Here is a 25974-nt window from a genome sequence, read left to right on the forward strand (position 1 = left end):
AGTTGCCACGCTTGGCAGACGGAATGAGATGGCTAGATGGCGGCTAGATGGAGTGACGACCTGAAATGCATTGCAGGGAATCATTGCAGTGGATGTATCAGGACCGTTCTTTATGGCAATCTATGGGGGAGGCCTATGTCCAGCAGTGGACGGATAATGGCTGAAATGGTGATGATGAGTAACCCATTTTGATGATTATTTTGTAATCATATATCGGAGTCGTAGATAAAATAAATTATTTTATATTTAAAAAGTCTTTTTCAATACCTACCTAAAATTTCTATTAATATATTAATATATAATTATTATTTATAAATTCTCTATTTATAAATTTTTTTTTTCAATAATAAATCTAAAACTCAAAATACAAAACGTTTAATGCATAAATTTATAATCTTACTTTGACTTAATTCGTATTTACATCAAAACTAAAATGGGATAAGGTTGTAGGTTATTAATTAAACACAAAAATTTATTCGATTTATTTTACAATTTAAATATTTTATAGTTTTTTTTTTTTTTTTAATAACTATCGTTCCTCTTCTCTCGCCCTCGATATCTGAAACAAAAAAAAAGCTATTTTAAAATACGAACAAGGAACAACTAAAACTTTTTTTTTTTTAATAACCAGTTGTTATAGATTTTGGAAGTCTTTTTTTACTGTTTTTAAAAATATTTAGCGGAAAACTGACTCTCGGCTTAATGGTATACAGATAAAAATCTGTGAACCTTAGTGTCTATTCTTAGATCCTATAAAAAGTAAATCGACTTATACTTTCATGACATCATCACGAAAAAGACTACTATAATAATAACAGTCGTTTGCTTGGGTACCTCTGTCCCACTCGTGTTTGTACCGTGAAGCACAAGTGTTTGTGTAGCTGTATTTCGGTTTGAAGGGTGGGATATGGCGTGAACTTACTGGGTACAGAGGAATAACACCTGAGTCCTCAGGAATGACAACACATAGGAAGTGTCATGGGCGAAACAGTTATGTCCATTTTACTGCTCATGTCTATAGGCGACCTTACCACTTTCCATCAAGTGGGCCGTCAGCTTGTTTGCCATTCTAAGTTGCATAAAAAAAACTATAAATTGAGAGAATTAATACGCATTAGCAGTCAGCATGGGATAGCTGAAAGATATAGTTTATTTCGATAAAACTTAATGAAATAGTAACTAAAATATGTTGAAATTATCACAAAAAAAACTCACAAAATAAAATTAGTGATAAATTGAAACATTTAATTAATGAATTGATTTTTTTATTTGCAACACTAGTATTGGATATCAGATCTTAATTTTATAATCAGCTCAATTATTCATTTGTTTTACATTTTTATTAATTTTCTATTAAAACAAATTACCATCATTATAACTCCAATCATGAAGATGTATAGAAATACACGTGTTATATGTATCTTGATATATTTGCCAAATCTAAAGCAAATTTACGGTTTAAGAGACATTTATTTCTCTAAAGATTTACATAAATCACTTAAATGAGAAATTTAAAACTATGAACATGCACTTAATATCTACTGTTAGCGAGCGTAATTTAGCAAACATCAACTAAAAATAAAACTAAAAAATAAATAAAATTTGATGACATTTTTGCAATCAATAAGTTACATTCTTGTGTTTGTTCTAGTACATTAATTTTAGTAACATCACAATTGATTTTTTTCATGTTCAATAAGAAATAACTTTGTCAGAATTTAAATAGTTTTTTTTTTGTTTGCTCAGTTATATTTTAAATTATGTATATTTAACATATTTAACGGGGAAGGTGAGGGATGTGCAGCAGCGCTTCTCTTAATACATCTTCAAAGCCTAATTGTGGTTGCCAACCCGCCTGCCAAGCGTGGCAACTATTGCCAAAAACCCCAAGGGGGAGGGTTATGCCCAGCAGTGGACAGTTGAGGGATGATATGATGATGATATTTAACATGTGTGTGTGTATGTATGTGTGTGTTATATATTCAATCGATATTTAGAAATAAAAAACCTTTTTACTCATAAATCTCTTTACAACTTTATAACTGTCTAAAATTACGTGCTACATATAAATAAATCAAATTTTATCTCTATAATAATATTAATGTGGACATAGATGATTTGTAAATGACAGAATGACGGGCCGAAATGATTTAATTTCACTGTATCGTGTAACGGAGAGGCAGTAAAATCGCGCGCGCAGCATCCCGCCAGAGAAAACAGCTTTCACTGTGCGCGCGCGCACCGTTGTTTATCTATCGCTTATCTAACGTTTCTTTGGATTATGCAATAATTATTGTTTATTGGTTGATTTTTAGGTACCATAATTTGCGTTTTTTCTTTACCTTTGTAAAAGTAAAAAAAAAAAACATATTTTTTTCGTGTAAAGTAACACAAAATAGCAGCTTCATAAATATATCTACAGATAACAATTCTAATGTATGACGTACTTTAATTAAAGAGAACTAATTATAATATACTATATTTATATGTCTTTACCTGCGTGAAAAAAAAAGAATCCTATGTGTTAATTGATAGACGATATTGTCTATCTATAAAAAAGTAATTTTAATCCGTTCAGCCAATCAAAGCATTTAGGTCGTGCAGACAATGTCACGCATATAAAATAATTCATAATATTTACAAAATCACAGATAATATAATACTAAAATACATAATCCACCAGAGGGAGACTTTGTACAAAAGTCGATTGCTTGAGTACCTCTGTCTCATTCGTGTTTCAACCGTGAAGCAGTTGTGTTTGCATGGCTGTGTTTCGGTTTGAAGGGTGGGATATGGCGTGAATTTACTGGGTACAGAGGAATAACACCCGAGTCCTCAGGAATGGCAACACATGGGGGGTATCATGGGCGAAACAGTATACTCTGTTATGTCACGTCTATAGGCGACGGTTACCACTTTCCATGAGGTGGGCCGTCAGCTTGTTTGCCATTTTAAGTTGTATAAAAAAAAAAGAAGAGAATCATAAAATAAATACGCGCATTTGACATCCCTAAGTTACAAGCATCTTGGCCACGATTTGCCATCAAACGGCTCAAATAAAGATACCCAGAACTCGTCTTTGTCATTCCTGTTAAAAAAAAAAAGTATTAATAAACCTTATATCGTATTATGAGACTCATTCTCAAATTATGTGGGTACATGCCACGTCATAAGGATATTTAAAGAAACACGCGTGGGCGCGCCACTGCATTGTTACACGCCTGGCAGCTTAGTACTAATGTCTTTTGTACTCGAGTCAGAGTTGTGCAACTCGAAAACTTCTCTTATTGTTCGGTCGTCGTGTAGGTTGTTTATTATTAGTTTACGACAAAAATTAACGTATTATAATTATATGGACTATTCGTATTATACAGAACTAGCTGTATCGCGCGGTTTCGCCCTCAGGAATCACTGTATAAAGTAGCCTATATGTTAAGTTAGTATACGAGTATATCCGCGTGGGGGGAAAGGGATTGTTAGTAATGGAGACTGAGAATCCCATTGCTAGCAATATACCCAACCAGGTCGACCTCCTCGCGGTTCTCCCTGGAAACTATCATGGTTAATTCCTGATGAATTCATCATGATTGGCTAACTGACATGTTTTCATTCTCATCTATCACCCTTCACTGGTGCTCCGTCAGCGTATCTCGCTAGCGCAGGCGGAGTTACCATACCATTTTCACCCATCAAAAAAAAACCTATCCGCGCTCACTCCATACAAATCACTTCAGTAGTTTTTGCATGACATAATAATATATAATGTGGATACCGATCCGACATCCATATGTATATTGGGTTTCTCTGGGTATTGATGGCGAAAAAAAGGTTAAGCCCATCAAGGTTATCACTTAAAAAACGTAACATAAAAGAATGAATTTAATATAAGAAAATCACAATCACAGTTCTTAAACAGTTATTACATTATAAAAAGTTAGGTATATACATATATAAATACAGAGGTAGAGAGAAAAAATTTAATAATTTTGTATACCAGAGGGAGACTTTGTACAAAAGTCGTTTGCTTGGGTACCTCTGTCCCATGTGTTTCAATCGTGAAGCAGTTGTGTTTGCATGGCATTGTTTCGGTTTGAAGAGTGGGATATGGCGTGACATTACAGGGTACAGAGGAATAACACCTAAGTCCTCAGGAATGGCAACGCATGGGGGGTATCATGGGCGAAACAGTATACTCTGTTATGTCCATGGTACTGCTCATGTCTATAGGCGACGGTTACCACTTTCCGTCAGCTTGTTTGCCATTCTAAGTTGTATAAAAAAAAATATAAGCAATTTTAATTTTAAGCAATATGTATGTTATTTAAGTAATATGTACTTGTCTATACATATGTATATGCAAATGTACTTATAAAGCAAACAAAGGATCTTCTCAGATTCACAATTAAGATACGCTACGATATAACGTTATTATTAAAACTCGTGACGTTTGATATCAGTCTACATCAATCAAATCATGGTATAAAAGCCATGTTACGCTACATTACCAACAACACGACAACTACAGCGCGCTACTGCGCAGGCGCGGAAGCGGAAACTATTTTAATATTTTTTTTTACGTAATTCAATATTCGAATTTTTTTTTTTTACTTTCATTACGTTGACGTAGTAAACATAAATTATTTGTCGGAATTGCTCCATAAATTAATTGGGAAACAAGTTTGTTAGTTAATTTGTTACCTTTTGGGCCTATTCTCGTTTGAAATTATAGACTTTATAACATAGAGAATAAAGAATATAAATAATTAAAATGGCTATACTTGTATAAAATTAATAGAGCCATATTAAAGTAATATTTTTAGAACAACTTAAGAGCTACGGATTATTATTGTCGAATAAATTCTTTTTTAATTAAAAAGAAAACATTGTAGTCTCGTATTGGTTTGCATGACAAGGTAATAAGGTACTAATAAGGGATTATAGAAAATGGAAGGATATAAACAGATCAGACCCATTAGATAAAATGCAAACGGATTTTTTGACAGAATTGCATCGCATCAGTCAACGCTCACGTAAACAATCGTGCTAAATCCCAGGTATATTCATCACAATGGGCTGACTGATCTGCCTTTTCATTCTCACCTGTCATCCCTCACTGGTGCCCCGCCAGTGTACACCGTTAACGTGGGCGGGTTTGCCATTCTATTATAATCTATTAAAAAATAACAGTCACTTCCCTCTAGTCGAATACTTGTTTTCCTTTATTTACATACTTCAAATAGGTATGCAAATAAAAAAAAAAAAACAAATAGTCATATTTAGTAAAAGGAGGTGACGTGAATCTGTATATGTCGTTAAATAGAAAGCTAATTAAGAAACCGGCCGGTCATTATTGCGAAATATATTATGCAATGGTATTCAAGTTCAGAGCAAAACGTAACCACGACCAGTCCACAATCCAATGGTTTCCTATTGACAACTGACAAATGTATGTACTTGTTAAACCAACTGTTAAACGTAGCAATGCGTGTTATAGTTACGCCAAAGTAGGTTCTTATTGATGCTTTGAGGTTATACGTATATAAAAATAAAAAAAAAAATGTATTTTTTTTTATAGGTGATAATGAAATAGTGACCCCACCCGCGCTATTGGTTTACGCTGATAGGGCACCAGTGAAGGATGATAGATGAGGATGAAACAGGTCAGATAGCCCATCGTGATGAATTCAACGAGAATTGTTCACGGTGGTTTCCAGGGGGAACCACGCGGAGGTTGACCTGATAGGGCATATTGCTAGCAATGGGGCTGTTAAACTCCATTGTTAACAATCCGTTCCCCCCGAAAAAAAAAGTATTAAGAAAGCATATACTGTATGATCCCGGCAAAGAATGGGCCACGCCTTACGTTGCCGTGGGTGTCGTTAAAGGCGACTAAGAGAAGTTAATGGTCGCCAAATGGACAGCAGACTCTCTCCTTAACTTGCTGTGCCCAACAGGGTCCATAATTGAAATAGATTAATGTTATTACTGTTAACGATTCTTTCCCTTTAATAAAAGTATATGTGTATAAATTCCTATTACCAACTCTGTAAATATTTATTCTTAATCTATAAATGCTTACAAACATGACAAAGAATTGACAAAATATAACTCTATTGATCACTTTATTGTATAGATATAAATAAAATAGATTCTAATGGAATATATTTAAATAGTTAAAGATAAAAAATTTCTTTGTGATCACTGCCAGCTGGTAGGGTACCGAGGAGACTTGCTGCATTTCCACGCTGAATAGCAATGGAAATGCGTTGACCAAAGTATAGGCCAGCCTTCTGGTCGCCAGAGGTTTCTACCAGCCGGCATGAAATCTCTTTGAAAAGATTCATGGCCTCGGGACCCCACGGACCTAGAATTTCAACTCCAAACGCCGCAAATATATGATGGTATACTTATATACTTCATGATTGACTCATGAAGTCTTAAAAACCTAGTCGTACAACCTCGTACTCTAATCAGTACCTGTTATCGTGTATTACTAAATGATTACTCAAAACCGCAGGTGTCCTCTAGTAATGCCTTTATATATTGCTTGTCTATAATATAAATTCAGGCTGCAAACTAACTCAAGGCTGGCCACGTGTACAATCCGAACGAACTGTGCCAACAACGTGACGGAATTGTATTATATTATCTGTAGTATGGGCATTTTGATAGCTTAATACAACTGGCGTTCGAGGCTAAAATAACAATCAAATATAACTATATATATAAATTTTGTAGCGAAATACGAAAGAGAATTATGTTTAGCAATGGACGATAAATGTACAGTAATAAATGAACGAATAAAATAGCTTAAAATGGGTTTTTCCTCGACGTTTTTAGCAAAACCGTTTTGGTTAGAAACTAGAAATTTTGCGTACACATTCCATGCATAATGTAAGAAAGGATTCCCTTAAATTTTCATTCCCAGAATCATAGCTCGTGCTGTTATAAAAAATACTGTCAAATCTAATAAGATTAATATAACAGTGGAACGATTTTTTTTGCATAATTTTTATGAAATTAAGGTCATACAATTCCTATTGGAAAAATGGTTAAAAATATAAATTTTACAGCTATGTTTTTTTCTCTGCAATGATTTAATATCCAATTTGAAAACGTCTTTTATATAATTTTTGGGCATTCAGTGTTATGATAGTAAACTGTTTTTTTAAATTATTATCATATAATAATAATTTTACCTAATACTCTTAAGCTATATACAACCATAGGGATGGACAGCAGCGTCCCTCTTAAAACATCATCAAAGCCTAACCAAGCGGTTGCCAACTTACCTACTAAGCGTGGCAACTACTGTCAAAATCAAATGGGGGAGGCCTATATTTAGCCATGGGCAGTTAACAGCTGATATGATAGGTGATGTTTACTTCGATTTCTAACAACTACACTACCAATAACGATATACAATGTCAAGATCGAATAAGGCAATGAATGATCGATTGCGCTAACATATGTATAAATATGATGTGTAAATATAATAAGTCGGTTATTTATGCCTTATTTCGACACAAGGACATAATCATTATGAATATCTATCTACACATTAGAAGCGCTTTGATAAAGCACAGCAGCTATGGCCATGTCGCGTTGAATATTTTAAGTTTCTGCGCAACATTATTGCGCAAATTCTAATTATATATACGTATTCAAATTGAACATTAGATCTTTTTGTATTCTAAACTTGTGCGTTTTTTTTTTTTTGTCGGTACAAAGGCCTTTTTTACTTATACATTCAATTATTGTTTGGTAGCATACATTTAATTTTATTTAGATATTTTTCAGTATTTAAGTATTTACATGGCTACCTTTATAAGAACGTGTGTTCTACAAAAATATACGACTTTAATTGTGATAAAAATTTCGATTTAAAAACAGAACTACTGTACTGTTTTTAATAAAATATTTATGGAAATAATCTGTAAGTATATCCTGTTATATCCCCTATACTCCATTTGTCTGCTAGATAAACTGTCATATCTGTCTGTTTACTGTATATCTGTCTATTTATTGTACGGATAATCTGGTAGTATTGTTTTATTGTTACCCTATTCCCTTTGGCCGCAACAGAATATCAGTGCTTTGCTCTCTTGAGAGCGAAGCAATAAACTGAGTTGTGGCCATTTCGTATTGCTATGGCACACTCACGAACGAAAATTGTATTTAGCTTTGTGTATTTTTTTTATCATTTATGTTATCTCGCTTTTTTTTTTGTATATGTATGTTGTAATTTGTGTGCTGTAAGTAATGCAAATAAATTATCTATCTATCTATCTATCTATCTTATATAAAAAAAAATCCCAAATCGATTTACAACTGCCCGAATTACCGAGGTAACAAACTTTAAAACAATACAACACTTGATAAATAAAGTATATTGATTATATAAATATATATTGTTCCCTTAATTAACAATACCTGTAACCCTGTGGGTGTATCTATATTATTAAATATTATATAGGTACATATTTACAACATTATAACCGGTTTATTACAAACATAGTTTACATTACTCGACTATATTGACTTACGCAATTATCCTTTGTTATTCTACTAAACAAATACCTTTTTTTGAGATGGCAATGCGTGTCTAGGACCTACTAAAGACATTTCAGCATTTTATATCTTCCCTTTACACCCTTTGAGGGTTATCTTTTTCTTCAGGCCACCTTCGATCTAAGAAGGAGTAAACCGGCGTACATGCTCCAGACGACATTTTCATGGTGCGCCAAAAATACAATACTAAGTTTGTAATTTTTTAACAATTTATCTCCAACATTGAAAAGAGGGGGCGCCACCATTTTCTGCCATAATTCGGAAAACCGTAAATCCGGGGATATAGTGAGAATTATCAGCTCGTTTGCTATTTCAAATTGTGTAAAAAACCACTTAGTATTCCGCCTGAGCTTTGTCACTTGTATGACTTTTAATTAGTTGCTTTAAATACGTTGTAGTCCTATTTCTGTTTTTGGGCATATCAGTTACAAATTCTACACACACATTCGATTGTAAGACTTAGTCCTCATGTCTATAGGCGACGGTTAGCATTTTCCATTAGGTGGGCTATCAGCTTACCATTCTAAGTTGCCTAAAGAAATAATATTTTTAAAATAAATAAATACCTTGCCACAATTTTGCTTAAATACCTCGGCCTAAAATTCAATTAACATAGCGACATATTTTATATTCAATTGTGAGATGGTCGAAAATCTTGCCAGCCTTAGACATAAATCTAATAAGTATAGCTTAACAGAAACCAGTATATTATATCTACTTAGATAGGTAACAAACTAAGCTATCTATAGATATATTTTAAATATCTCATGCATGGGATAGCGATAAAAAGCGATAAATACTGTAATTGATTGTAGCGTTGTAGCTTTTTTCTTTCTTTTACAAAGTTTGTGATAGTCATTTTATCCAATCATTTTTTGTACATTTAACTCTTATTTGTAAAAAGCAAAAGTTGTGTTTCTTACTTGTTCTTCTCAGTTGAAATTGCATTCCGAACTGAGCGGTAGACTCATAAATAATGACTATTCAAAAATACTTATTATTCAAAAAAATACTCTGTACTTTATATTTTCCATTAAGAGAATTTTAAATTACATTCTTAGAGATTACATTCCTTCCTTCAAGAGAAGACTGAAATCACACCTTTTAACCAATAGTACATGATAATTTTATGCACTTATACATATGTATATATATTTATCTATTTATTTATTTATTTATTTATTTTTATTTATTAACAATTTATTTATTTATTTATTTTTTATTTATTTATTTATTTATTTAACAAAGTATGTTTGTATTAGCACAGAACAATTTGTGTTTGTTTGTTGTATTTACATTATTTTCACCGGTACCTTCCCAGCACTGGATTACCCAAATTATTTTCTCTCTAACTACACTGGGTTGGCTGGAAGAGATCTCTTTCAGAGATAAGCCCTCCCTTGCTAACAAGTTGTTAAACTAATCGCTACATGTATTGTTTAAGTGCAATAAAGAATATATATAAAAATAAAATAAGAAAAAAAAACACTATTTATCTATGATACTGGCAACTAATTATTAAATAACTTTTTTTGTCTTCTTAAATATTAATATTCCTTTCATAATCGCGTTTATATTAATTCAAAAACCCGGAACGATATTATCTTAAGCCCATCAATGGCCGATTGAATTTAACGAGTATTTAATTAACTGTGACGTCGAGTTACAAATCGTATACGCCACAAGGGCGCCCAGTTAAATTTAACCGATTCGGCTTCCGTAACCATGACGAATAGGAATGTGATAGATAAATATCTTTTTTATGCCTATTGTAATTTGTATTGCGATATAATCTGTATAGAATTATACTAGCGACTCGTCCCGGTTTCGCACGGGTGCAATTACTAATACATAAGAATTTAATTAGATCGTACAAATCTTCCGTAAAAAAAATACCTTTAATGAAAGTGAAAAGTGTTCGAGATGAATAGTTACTAACTTAGTTCTCAGAAATAGGAATAGGTTGGGAGGGGATTATAGCGGCCCACCTGATGGAAAGTGGTAACCGTCGCCTATAGATATGAGCAGTACCGTAAACAGAACAGAGTATACTGTTTGGTCCATGATACCCCCCATGCGTTGCCATTCCTGAGGACTCAGGTGTTATTCCTCTGTACCCAGTAAATTCACACCATATCCCTTAGCAATCGACTTATTACGATAGGTAATTTTATACAGTAAAACCATCATTAGTTACGTTACGTCCATACACGTATTACTTGTAGAGTGTTTTACAGCGTAACAAACTGGCGCGGTCACGTGTTTAATGTATTCCTTACAAGTTCACCAATGGAAGCGACCAGATCGCCTTGAATATAAATGTCGATATTTATCCTTAACACTACTTACATACATCTACATATTGTCGCACATTATACAAGTTATACATATTGTAACCAGAGGGAGGCTTTGTACAAAAGTCGATTGCTTGGCCACCTCTGTCCCATTCGTGTTTCAACCGTGAAACAGTTGTGTTTGCATGGCTGTGTTTCGGTTTGAAGGGTGGGATATGGCATGAATTTACAGGGTACAGAGGAATAACACCTGAGTCCTCAGGAATGGCAACGCATGGGGGGTATCATGGGCGAAACAGTATACTCTGTTATGTCCATGATACTGCTCATGTCTATAGGAGACTGTTTCTACTTTCCATCAGGGGGCACGTTAGCTTGTTTGCTATTCTAAATTGAATAAAAAAAAAAACTAAGTAGTTTGTTTTTATTGTATTTAATTGAATAAAATTAGTCCGATTAAAAATCTGTATCAAAACAAATATACGGGAAGAAATGGAAACAATATTTGCATCCTTTGAAGGAAGTATTCTAGAACATCTTTCACAAAGAATCATGAGAAAAAAAAATGCAACCGAATTGTGAACCTCCGTCTTTTTTATTATGGTTGAAAATGCGAAGAATGATAAAAAAAAGTTACCTTTCTACACTATCGTATTAACAAAGCATCTAGTTGTCCAACTAAGTAATAGAAACAATATTTTTTGTCGTTTTTGGATATATATTTCTTGGGAAAAGTATTAATGTCATTGATTAGAATGTTTTCTTAAAATCAATTGTAATGACTTTGTTTTTAACTATTAGGTACATAGGCATATTATTATATTTAATAATTATTTATTTATTTAGACAACATATAAAAAGTATTTATTTTTTCGAAATTGTTGGCTTCTGTTCTTAAAAATTGTATTAGAAAAAAAAATACTGACATACTACGAGCATGTCAGCATTTTTTTTTTCTTAAAAATGTCTTAGTGTCTAAAAATGTTGTTTTATTTTTAGTCTACCATATATGCAATACAAAGGTAAACATAATTATAAACATAAAATGGATGGAAAGATAAATAAAAAAAAAACAAAAATCTTGTATTAACAATTACACTAGAATTCCAAACTGGAACTTAATATCCGGTCAGGGCGCACCTCCTACTAGGGGGAGCAATAAAATAAATAAAAAAATACAAAGGTAAAAAAAGACTTTAAGTACCCACCACCTATATTATAGTAGCAAAGCTGCTCATAATATTATTATCGACATGCTTGTACCTACCTAGCCAGAGCCCACTTTAAGTATATACGGTCAGCAACAAAAGTCAACGAACACACAGATTTTCAAACCCAATAACCATCGTTCCATACATCATACACTCAACAAAATTAAAATTTGATGAACATAGAAAAAATAAAAAAAAAAATTAAATATACTCATATCACATCATAAACATCCTCCTTGGAGTGATTTTACTAGTGGTTACCATGTATGGCAGGCGGATTGGCAACCGCAGTTAGGCTTTGCAGATGTTTCAAGAGGGACGCTGCTGTCCATCCTTTGCCCTTTCTTAGTCGCCTCTTACGATACCCAGGAGAAATGGTGGCCTATTCTTTGCCGGGGCCACACCGTAAATATAAGCAATGAATTGTATATCGGATAGTGTATAAAATAATGTGCCCATCGACTGTCGATGCTGACTGTACCTACATACCATCCTCCCACCAGCAAATCTTGATGGAATGAATCATTCTTTACGCAACATTTTATTGCTTGTTTTTTTATTAATCATTGCCACTCAGACCGCAAATTCTTCAATCTTGATTTATTTTTAGGTAATTATTTAAATTGTTATTATCAGTTTCAAATACGTATAAGTTCTTTCTTGACTTTGAAATATAGTTTTATTTATAAAAACCCATGCTCAAAACATATATTAATAGGCAACATGTTTTCTGACCTTTGATTAAGGTCAAATAATTTTCTTTTGAAATAATAACTTTATATATATTAAATGATGGTTATACAGACAATGTTAAAAACTCATTTGTTATTGTTAAATTCGAAATACAAATTACATAAAATCATATAAAAGGAAAACTTTTTAAAAATAACAATATTTACTGAACTTTTTGTGTTTTAAATTTATTTGTCAGAGGGTCTGGACTCTTAAAACAGGTATGTATATAGTCATATATATATATACATAGCTGAAAACTCTGTTCGAATACATAGGTGGGCACCTAATAATTCTAGAGTGGGCATGACCTACCTGCTCCTCCCACCTCTACCTTAAATACTCCTGTTAGAACACGCCCTTAAAAGAAATAAACGCCAAGAAAAGAAATAACATGATTCCCATAAATTCAAACATAATATATTATAATAAAAAAATCTAAAAAAAGTAATTCTAATAAGGACATACTTTAATCCACGCGAATTGTAACTTATTTACCTTTTTTTTAATGGTAACCCAACCTGTGCTATCGATATATACTAACGGGGCATCAGTGAGACATGATTAGTGACAACTAAAGCATATCATTTAGTCCATCGTGACAAATTCCAGAAGGAACCGCGCGAAGGTCAACCTGATCCCTTTTCCCCTAATGGTAATGAATTAAGGATATTACAATGTGATAATTTCCACCGATGGTAATAATCACAATACGATATTTACGGTGTAATCCATGTCTAGACGCAATGATTACCACTTTCTATTTGATGAGCGTACGCTTCTTTGACATCATTATCGTCATATCAGCCTTTAACTGTCCACTGCTGGACATAAGCCTCCCCTTGAGGAGTTTGGCCAGTAGTTGCCATACTTGGCAAGCGGGTTGACAACCGTAGTTAGGCTTTACAGATGTTTTAAGAGAGACGCTGCTGCGCATCCCTCGCCCTCCCTTGTCGTATTATTGTGGTGGAGCAGTAGCACACGAAGCCCTGTGTTTGGTCGCTTGTTGCTTACTACAGAGAAAACTTCTGCCAAGCATTTGGTAGTATACCATTCGGCGTTAATGCTTCTTTGGTTTCGTAAAGGAATTTCGTAAAGCGCCACCCTTGCATGCGCCGATTCTTACGACACCTACGGGAAAGGAAGGGGTGGCCTATCCTATGCCGGGACACAGCAATTATTTGATATACCGAGTTGCAATACTGTATATACCTACTCATACATATAAAAGGCAATGGTATCGATTAGGTACCACACGCGGCCAAGTTCTAGATTTTTTGCCACATCATTACCATAGGTGACTTGGGAAGTTACATACATCGCGCCGATTTCTAAGCAATTAAGTAATTAAGTATCAATTCGTAATAGCTGTTTAGTAACTTTTTAATCTGTTTGTATGTCCTTTCTTGTAACTAGTTTCTTAGAGGGGTTATTACTCTGATTATAAAATAGGCAATGCTAGTTCATTGTATTTTTTTAGTATTTAATTTATGTATTTATTTTTACAAAACAACTTGTTCTAAATAGAGTTGTATCTAAAATTTATTTGGGTAATATTTACAATAGTAATTTATTATAATATTTATTTAAAGTTGGGTAGAAAAATTGGTGATTTTTTTTTGCCATTTTTCCTAAACATATTTTTACGCTATTGATACTACATACTACCTAAAGAGTATTAATATTTCATTTTCTTATTTCCTCGATAAATAATGTTTTTATTTTATTCTACACTCAACTAGCTATGTCCCATGGCTTCAGCTATACGAACACGTTATCTCTGATAGCAATTTTTCATAGGTTACTTAATGTCTAAAAAATAAAAAACTCAAGTTTCAAATCTGATCGATTTAGACTACGTATTCTTAAAACGATTGTAGAACATTTTATAAAATGTTTGTATGGTCTTTGTGATGTTTAAACTGAATATTAACGGTAATACGGTTACTGGAGCCATTAAACTATAAAAAAAAATGTTCTATGAATAATGTAACGTTAAATAAACAATGAGCGAGTGAGAGTTGCAGTAAAAGTATGTAAATATAAATATACTTATTCAAATAGGCAAATATATTTTACAAATAAAGATTAATTTAATCTCTTTTTGTTTGTTTTTTTCTCTTTAATCAAATAGAGAATATATAAAAATGTTTAATTATAAACAAATATTTATTTATTTATTTAATAATGCAATCTCACATGGTGCAAACTAGTTATCTGTCCCATTCATGTTTCAACCGTAAAGCAGTTGTTTGCATGGCTGTATTTTGGTTTGAAGGGTGGGATATGGCGTGAATTTACTGGGTACAGAGGAATAATACCTAAATCCTCAGGAATGGCAACGCATGGGGGGTATTATGGGCGAAACAGTATACTCTGTTATGTCCATGGTACTGCTCATGTCTATAGGCGACGGTTACCACTTTCCATCAGGTGGGCCGTCAGTTTGCTTTCCATTCTAAGTTGTAAAAAAATATATAATATATAAGAACATAAAACACGTGACACCCCGTTGTGGCACCGCAGTACACAAAGAGAGATAACGATCTACTTTTGATGATATAACTGTATAATGTATTGATAAACTACCCCGCCTGCGCTAACGGGATACGCTGGCGGAGCACCAGTGAAGGGTGATAGATGAGAATGAAAACAGGCCAGTTAGCCCATCATGATGAATTCATCAGGAATTAACCATGATAGTTTCCAGGGGGAACCGCGAGGAGATCCACCTGGTTGGGTATATTGATAGCAATGGGATTCTCAGTCTTCATTATTAACAATCCCTTTCCCCCCCTGATAAATCATATATTGTATTTTGCTTTATTTATTTATCTTGCTAATAGATTTTTAATTTTTAAACAACTCCATTTATAATAAAGATATGCAGTTTGATTAAAAAAATCATTAAATATTAAACCGTTATGATTGTTTTACTAACTATATACTGCGGTTTCCTCTACAAGAATCAATATATAAAATATCCTGTGTTTTAAGTTACGTTTAAATTCGGAACGTAATTTTTTTTATATAAAACAAGGGGCAAATGAGCATGCAACTCACCTGATTGCAAGTGACTACCACCTTCTATAATCACTTACAACACTAGAGGCATTGCAAGTGTGCTGCTAGCCTTTTAATGTTATCCCTGTCCCGAATTTCATTCATAACCGTTCTGTAGTTTTTGTGTGAAAGAATAACAAATATCAGTCCATATACATAGTTACTTAGAGATTTTCACATTTATCATAATAATAGTTTAAATATGTATTCTATTACAATTATTTCACTACAATTATTATTAAAAAAAAAGTAAAAGTTAAATTCAATATGGCAACATTGTAGTTTTTTTTTTATTATACGCAACGCATCAGTAGCCGCTACCGAATTCTTGTTATGTCTCATTTATTTACGTTTGCAGGTGAAATCAATATCTCAATACCGTTAAAATTAATATGATCTAACGTAATTACAAATTCAAATCAGTTTTTTATATAATTATTACATAAAACTCCGGATATGTAGAAGCGTACACAAGATCTCATGTATGTCAGTTGTATAAACTAATATCGATTGAGACATAAAAAGTGTATAATTTGTAGCACAATAAATTAATTAATTAATCTAGATTAAAATTAAATTTAATTATGAATTAGTTACGAATATTCTATTACGTAGAATATTTGTATTCGCTTACTTTCCCGTGGGTGAGTAATGGAGGACTAGGGATGGGCAGCAGCATCCCTATTAAAACATCTCTAAAGTCTAACTGCGGTTGCTAATCCGCCTGGCCATGTTCAGCATGGATAGTTAAACTGATATCATTATATGTTGATTCTATTACATTAATAACATTGTATATTATATAATATTCATATAATATCCATATTATATATATATATATATATATATATATATATATATATATATATATATATATATATATATATATATATATATATATATATATAATTTGATTAAACTAAAATAATTAATTTAATTATTTATTTATATATTTTTTATCTACACTTAAACAATGAATTTAGTTCCACCATATCCGTTTGTTTCAAATCTATTATTATTAATTTATTTTACATCAAAAGAAATCAAATCTCTGTGAATCAAATTTGTTAAACAACATGATTAAAATTTCAATTATTATTTGCATTACAATTCATAAATTAACGTTTCCATCTGTCAGTCGTGAACGCTGACGTATTATTAATCACTATTGTCTATGTACAATTATATGCAAATGCATTTAAATCCAACTGCATAATGTTCAAATGTTAATTTCAACACGAATGTGACTTTCTTGGTCATTTACAATCCATCCATACAGATTAGTGCATGACCCTTCATCAGTGCCATACTAATGTTAGCAAGTCACTGCTCTTTATAATATTAAAAAAAAAAAAAATATTTGCCCATTAACTGACCACTGTTGAGTATAGGCCTCCCCTATAAGGGAGGCTATGCCAGTAGTTTTACCAGAGAAGGAGACTTTGTACAAAAGTCGCTTGCTTGGACACCTTTGTCCCATTCGTGTTTTAACGTGAAGCAGTATGTTATTTAAAGCAATGTTGTGATCGCATGAGATTGTGTTTCGGCAAAATTGAAGGGTGGGATATGGTTAATTCCTGACCATCATGATGGGCTAACTGACCTGTTTTCATTCTCATCTATCACCCTTCACTGGTGCTCCGCCAGCATATCCCGTTAGCGCAGGCGGGGTTACCATATCATTTTCAACCATAAAAAAAAAACACCCGAGTCCTCAAGAATGGCAACGCATGAGGTGAGGGGCATCACGGGGAAATAGAGTTATGTTCTTATGGGCGTATAACTAATATATATTATATGTAATATAAATTAAAAGTACATGGTATTACCACAAATTATTTTCTTTATATATATATAGCCACATATATATATATATATATATATATATATATATATATATATATATATAGATATTTATTTTTTGTACGTTATTGTTTGCGTTCAAATGGTTGTCTCGTCTTGTATCTACACGTATTATATATATTATTGTTCTTAAGAATATTATTTTTCACTGTGACCCTCTACACAAATAAGATACAGCATGTATAAGATATGCATACAGGCGTAATTCAAAAATTTTGCTAAACCACAAAACACTTATGGCTTCATTAAACTCCAACATGCCGACTAGAACCTCGGAACCGTGGCTAATTGCTAATCACTGGCATTATCTTACGAAACATAATAATTAGATTTCATATTATATTTTACCACTAGCATTAACCACGTCATTGCCAACCTGATATCTTCGTCAAAATTCATTTCTATGGAATTTCAGTAATTAATTAAATATTTGTTCATAATTTGTTCTGGTTAGTTAAGTCGAGTTGAAGAGATTGTTAATAATGGGTCTAGTTTCCCCATTATTAGCAAAAAACCCTGTCTGGTAGACCTCTTCGCAGTCCCCCTGCAAACCGTCATTTTTAATATAAGATGAACTCATTACAATGGGTTAACTGCCCTGCCTTTTCATCGCCACCTATCATCCCTCACTGATGCTCCGTCAGCGTACATCGTTAGCACAGGCGGGATTAATATTCCATTATCACAAATTAAAGAAAAGTTATCTATTGGTTTCATTAAGAAATTTGATGCCTCCTGATCAAATCTATAAATCCAGTGGAATATATATATTAACCCTTAAATACCAAAAGTTTCAAATTTGATACCGCGGTTATAAATCGTATTGGGCGCCTACAATCTATTTTATTTTAATATTTGGCTGTTTACATGTTACCAAATGTTTTTTTTTTTAAATAAATATATAAAAATATCGTTTTGATTTTTTTTTTACTATTTTTCCCCATTAGTAAACACAGTAAAGGGTACACTTATATATTTTTTAATTTGATTTAAAAAATCAGGCTTTTAAGGGTTAAAGACTAAATAGTTACTACGGCTTCACCTGCATGACACTCATTATCTTCCATCCCTCTATTTTCGTGATATCTGTATCCTAATGCGAATGTCAATCGTTAGGAACTTAATATTAGAAAAAAAAAATAAAGAATTAAGATATTAGTCTAAATAAAATTGACCACTGAGCCTGTATAAAAATATAATTCAAGCGATATAAAATTTAACTAAAACAAATAGGTAATAATAAGAATATTTATTTTTAATCATTTATGTATTTGTATTATATTTATTGTATTAATACAATGAGTGTATTAAAATATATATCTTAAATACACTCATTGTACACATTTTTAAAAATTCAGTACGTATTATTGAATATTTTTTTTTATTTGAAATAAAATCTTATCATTACACTTTCACTTATAATATCATAAAATTTTCTTTTTTAAACTACATGTTTCAAGCTTAATTATCTTATTAAAAAAAAAAACAAATGTTAATGTAAATTCGTAAATTTACTACAAATTTGCGAAAACACCATCACATTAGCTACATTTATAATTGTAAAGGATATTATGGTAATTGTATTAAAATAGAGTAAACAAATGTGGAAATTTAATTAATTAGTAAAATATATTAAAATTATGTATATTTTACTTGAGTAAATAAAACTAATTCACAAGTCGTACAATTTCATAAACATTTAAATCAACAAACAATTTTGCCAAATTATTACTAATTAATTGAATTAATACTCGTAAATAGACAAGTGTAATAATTTTAAATAATAATTTCATGATAATAATAATATTTGTCAAAGAATTAAAAATTAATTACAAAACTGATTAAAATTTAATAACATTTTTATTACTTATTGTAAATTTAATATTATGTTTAAATTGTAAATGATATTATAATATTATAATAAGATATGTATACGTTAAGAATGTTTACATTTTTAAATTAAATAAATGTTTATAATTAATTATTGTATAAATATGTTATATGCTTTACGGAATACAGCGTCCTCGATTCAGAAAGCTTAGAAACACAGATTTTAACGTTGCCGAATCGAAATCCTCTTGAAGGGATATTTTTTTAACATGTATTTATTTGTTTAAATGTATATCATTATTTCAATACTATTGAGACGTTTTTCTATACCTATAATTTTTGGCAATTATTGATATGATTCTTATTATTAAAAAAAAATACAATAAAATAAAATAAAAAAAAAGCTTCACTAACCCTCATTATCCCTCCGCAGGGCTTGAAAGATCGCCGAAACCAGCTACTAAGGCGCAGCAAAGGCACCGCATCGCCTGATGCGACAGAATCGAACACGGAACCCGCGGACACAGATGTCACCACCACAAGCAAGTACCCTCGCAGGACGAAGTCCAAGTTCAAGTACCGAAAAGAGGAAAAACCCGACGTGGATCAAAAAGAAACGGAACGGCAGCCATCTTCGAACGGCGGCGCGCGGCGCAGTGAGGTGCCCAGGCGCAGCTATGTGCGCCGGAGGCCTGGTGGGGCGAACGGTGAGTCCGGTTCTCTATACAATGCGCTGAACACATTTTTTGCGGTTACGGGTTTGTTTACAGGTCATTTACTATGGAAAGCTGTGTAGAAAACGTAGTAAGGGCGGTTTAGCAAGTGTCGACTTGGTAGTGGTGAATGAAAAGAGAATGCACGCTACCGACTGTGTACATTGTAAAGTGCGTTCGTTGGTGCCATGTAGAATGGCAGATTGGTGTGGCACGAAGTCGTGATATTGCTATGTTTACCTCTATTGACTTACGCAAACTATCATACTATTAAGTACTTTATACCACCATCGACTAGTTACTATTTCAATGTCATAATCACGTAGAAAACATAATAATAACCTTGATTCCTTCAAGAGTATTGCGAAAAAGTACTTTTTTTTTTAATTTTTAAATGCTTTAACCTTCTTCAGGTATATCAGCTTTATTGTACCCTAAAACGATTTCTCAGTCTTAGATAAGATTTACTAGTTGAGACGATGTAATGCAGTCGATGGTTAAATAGTAAATTCTCCATATTTAGACAATGCTGTCCCTGATCTAAGACTTTGTAACTATTCCTTATGTCGAGCTATTAAAGTACAAATTAAAAACAATAATCCAATCGTATTGAAAATCGAACTTAGAAATAGCAATCCAAATATTACGATATTACCTCAGAAGTAGACATCGGTAGGACATTTTTTTTTATACAACTTAGAATGGCAAACAAGCTGACGGCCCACCTGATGGAAAGTGGTAACCGTTGCCTATAGACATGAGCAGTACCATGGATATAACAGAGTATACAGTTTCGCCCATAATACCCCCATGCGTTGCCATTCCGCAGGACTCAGGTGTTATTCCTCTGTACCCTGTAAATTCACGCCATATCCCACCCTTCACACTGAAACACAGCCATACAAATACAACTGCTTCACGTTTGAAACACGAATGGGACAGAGGTACCCAAGCAATCGACCTTTGTACAAAGTCTCCCTCTAGTAAAACATGACATATAGAAAGTTAATGATATTTTAGGAGTAATGTGTTTAATATACCATGTTAAAACGACTTAAACAGACAGACAGATAAGGAAGTTAACCTTATTAGTGTCAATATTTTATGATTAAAAAAAATACGAACACCATTATAATAATTCTGTCAAATCAATTTTTTATAACACAGGGGGCAAACGAGAATTATTAAAATTTATCAAAAATTAAAAAAAAAAAGCTATAGCAAAATCGATTTTAAACTGGCGGCATAATCCCATACATAATATTCTTTCTATTTAAGTTGAAGGAATTTGCTTAAAAATATGGTAAAATAAAAGTCTACTTCTTTTTAAAATCTCTTTAAAATTAAATAAAAAAGATACCTAAATTATTGTATATATCGCATACAGCCGTAATTTTACATTTAAATATTATTTATATACTCGTATAAAAATTCCATTCGAAATATAAATGAATGAATGAATGAATGAGTATACTTTATTTGCATTATACAATATAGGAAATAAACAAGACAATTTACAAACACAACGATACAATTGTATAAGTACAGTAAGGCGGTCTTATTGCCGAGAGCAATCTTTTCAAGACAACCTTAAGGTAATGGACTAATTGTTGTACAAGTAGGTATAATAGTGCTTTATAATTAAAAAATCATAAATATTCATAAAAATACATAGAGATCGTACTATGACGTCATATTATAAAATCGGATACTACAATGTTAATCAAGCATCGATTAACACACACACACACACAGAGAAATGAGTCATACACCTGATACATAGCTAAAAGCTTAGAAATAGAAAACCTTGAGAAACACCAAATTCAGTACAATTATGCGAGCACATTCTAAAATGTCAGGTGAATGGTCGATCCCATTTTTTTTTATGAATAACTTAAACTAATTCTCAACTCAAAATTGATTTATTAATGAGTTCGATAGCTTAATTTTTTTATTACTATTTTTCATCGTAAATTTAAAACATTATAACAATTTTTAATAGATTTTAAAATGAATGAGATTCTTATCCCTTCTTTGAATGTTTTTTTTTTTTATTGGTAAATTAAATCAAGGTGATATAATTTACGTTTAAAATTAAGGGAAAAAATGGTTAAAAAATAAATTTGACAGCTATGTTTTTTTTCCGCTATGGACATTAAAAAGGTTTTTTTTATACTACTTAGAATGACTAACAAGCTGACGGCCCATCAGATGAAAAGTGGTAACCGTCACCTATAAACATGAACAGTACCATGGACATAACAGAGTATACTGTTTTGTCCATGATACCAACCATGCGTTACCATTCCTGAGGACTCAGGTGTTATTCCTCTGTACCCTATGTATAAACACAGCCATGCAAACAAAACTGCTTCACGATAGAAACACGAATGGGAAACCCAAGCAATCGACTTTTGTACAAAGTCTCCCTGTGGTAAAGGAACTTAATTGTAAATAGATGGGCAACAGCGTCCCTCTTAAAACATTTCTGAAAGCCTAATTGCGGTTACCAACCTGTTGCCAAGAGTGGCAACTACAGGCACAAGTCCTTTTATGGGAAAGGTTTATGTTTAGCAGTAAACAGTTAGCGGCTGAAATAATGATGACCCACACAAATAAACGACGAGATGTTTCACAAACGCACTATAAGTAAATACTCAGGTGTTTTTTTTTAATGGATGATAATGGAATGGTAACCCCACCCGCGCTATCGGTATACACCGGCGAAGGATGTGTGAAGGACCAGTGAAAGATGATAGGTGAGGATGAAGTAGGTCAGTTAGCCCATCGTGACGAATTCAACAATAATTGTTCACGATGGTTTCCAGGGGGAACCACGTCGAGGTCGACCTAATAAGGCATATTGTTAGCAATGGGGCTGTCAAACTCCATTACTAACAATCCCTTTCCCCCCAATACTCAGGTGTTATTCCTCTGTACCATGTAAATTGTATTGTATTTGAACGGCAATACTCACTTCATAGTACCTCATGAAATAGTTATTTAAATACACTGAATTATAAACTCATTGAATGCACACTTAGTGCTATTATTGCAACACTGAAGCGTTTAGAAAATTGACAATTTTGCAACGAGTCATTGCGACTTGGTAAGTGATGGCACATTGTACTCTTAAGTACTCCATCATCAATCGGAGATTGTCATCGTACGAACTAGATCATGATGTGCTAATTGAACACCAATTAAGTATACCTTGAACTTAATAATGACAGTGATACAGTAAGGGCACTAACTCCTAAAACACAGGTTTTTTCATACCTACCTCGGGAGTTAGGGACTTCAAACTATATTGTAACAAAGAGTGAAATAAAGATTATATATTATTATAGTGATAAATACACCAACGAAATATGGGGAGGGGGAGGGAAGGGATTGTTAATAACGCGAACTATCATCCCCATTGCTAGCAAAATGTCCCATAAGGTCGACCTCCACTTTTTTTTTTATACAACTCAGAATGGCAAACAAGCTGACGGCCCACCTGATGGAAAGTGGTAACTGACGCCTATAGACATGAACAGTAACCATGGACATAACAGAGTATACTGTTTTGCCCATGATACTTCCCATGCGTTAATTCACTTGGAATAGAACACGTTTTCCAGGAAGAACCGCGAGGAGGTCGACCTGAGAGAGTGTATTGCTAGCAATAGGACTACTAATCCCTATTATTAAGAATCTCTTCCCCCCCCCCCCCACATGAACCCTGTTAGGATATTGCAAATTACGTATTGTATAATTTAATTTAACGTTAACTTAAAGCCTCAATAATGTAAACGAGTTACAAAAGAATGTGCTTCATCCCTGGCCTGTCAACTTCATAATTATAAAGAAAATCAATATAATCATAGGCTCGCTATGGTATTTGACCTAGACATTTCTAACAGGTACGTTGTCCTTTGACAAATACCTACCACGGATGTCGACCGGAGGCCAGCCACATCAACTTTTATCAATGAAATGTTAATTAGAGCATTAGGAGATTTAATTGATAACTAACCATCCCCATGGCTTTGTTCGCGTGAAACCTACTTACCTAAAAACTCATTTTTTTTTTAGTACGTTTCTTCCGTTATATATCTCTTTTGTGTTAAATTTATGTCTCTTTTGTGTTAAATTCCTAATTTGAATGAAAGTGACAATAGATAATATAGGTTTGTAAAATGTTTTAATTTTTATAAATAAGGTTTTAATGAATATGAAATGACATTCGCGCATCGTTATAAACGAATATAGCCTCGCCCATCAACATTGGTTCATGAATGTATCCAAATTTATGAATGTATTCTATGCAACCAAATGAATAATTAACAGTTAATATAGGTATCTAGTCCACTGCGATATGCGTGCGAAATGTTACTAAGTACAACAAGTCCAAGTGCACGCTGTGTTGTTACCTACAAAAGTATTAAAATCATGAAAACGTGCTTTACTTAGTCAGGAAGTTATTGTGAAGCGAATTTTATAAATAAGTAACTGGCGACAGCGTCGTGGTCTAATTTAATTTTAAAAGCTGTTCAATCGACTTTAGGAAAAGACAAGATTCTCAATTCGGTTGTATTTTATTTTGTTTGTTAGAACTCCGTCATTTAAAACTGATATGGAAAATGCTTTTTTTTTTATTTGAAAAGATATACGTTCATATCGTTCGTATTGAAATTTTATCGATGTCGGTACAGTAGTTTAGTTTTCAAATTAAAATAGCTAGTTTCACCACGATTAAAGTCAGTGACTTTTTGTTGAACGAAATCCTTAAGGATCCTTAATTAACTAAACCTTTTTTTTTTTAATGAATGGAAATGGGATTAAAAGGATAAAGTGTAGAATAAAGTATTAGGTTTTGTGCGCGACTCCGTATACAGAAACACAGCCATGCAAACACAACTGCTTCACGGTTAAAACACGAATGGGACAGAGGTACCCAAGCAAACGATTATTGTACAAAGTCTCCCTCTGGTGATTGATGACATTATGATTGTTCACTATTCTAAAATGCATATAAAAGAAACGAACTAAACTTCTAAGGAAGTAATTTTTAGATTTCGCAAAAATTTACACAAAACGTAAAGCCAAAAGTATTGCAAAACATATCGGAAATCTTACATCTAACGACGATTCAACACGATCGAAATAGTCTCACGCGAGAAATACATTTTCCTAATTGCATTAAATCGGTCAATCTTTGACATTACAGTTGTGCATATACAGTGAGCGAAACAATTTACGCTGTGATAACTTTACATTTGTTACTAAATTCCGATAATTTTGAATCATTTATAATTAGTTTAATAATTTATTATACTTATTACAATTTTAACTACGTTAATCCAAAATCTAGAGGCTAATTTAACAGTTAATATCAAATTCTTTAAATTCCTTACAAATAAATTTCCAATGAAATAAAATCTTCATGAGATTTTATTTTTTACGCAACTTGCAGAAAATGAATGGGCAAATAATAACATTAGTCTATGTAAGCGTAGACAAAACAACATAATTGTAATTAAATAATTGGTATTTATTTACAATTATGTTTTTTTTTTTTTTTTTTCTTTTTTTGTGGCGTTCACCCCGATATTAGGGTATTTTGCCAAGAACAAAACGGGGAAACGATAATAGTAATAAAAATACCTAACACAAACGAATTTAGAAAGGATAAGGATTAGGTCTAGGATA

The 25974-nt window shown here is 32.6% G+C and overlaps 1 protein-coding gene and 1 long non-coding RNA gene across 4 annotated transcripts in view; one reads left to right on the forward strand and one right to left on the reverse strand.

The window, feature by feature from the left end:
• The window catches only part of LOC113520689 (uncharacterized), a 165074-nt gene that overhangs the window by 117819 nt on the left and 21281 nt on the right, over positions 1-25974 (forward strand). For all 3 annotated transcript variants that reach the window (XM_031910457.2, XM_052897270.1, XM_031910458.2), the window contains exon 20: positions 19998-20271. In XM_031910457.2, the coding sequence (XP_031766317.2) occupies positions 19998-20271 (274 nt within the window). The remainder of the gene's footprint in view (positions 1-19997; positions 20272-25974) is intronic.
• Positions 360-20121, reverse strand: LOC128201172 (uncharacterized). The gene is made up of 2 exons (XR_008253099.1): positions 19979-20121; positions 360-559 (listed from the first exon to the last, which is right to left on the reverse strand). It is a non-coding gene; the product is annotated as an uncharacterized LOC128201172 (long non-coding RNA).

The sequence above is a fragment of the Galleria mellonella genome, unplaced genomic scaffold (assembly GCF_026898425.1).
Source record: "Galleria mellonella isolate WM207_F2 unplaced genomic scaffold, CSIRO_AGI_GalMel_v1 utg36, whole genome shotgun sequence".
In the NCBI taxonomy this organism is placed as follows: Eukaryota; Metazoa; Arthropoda; class Insecta; order Lepidoptera; family Pyralidae; genus Galleria; species Galleria mellonella.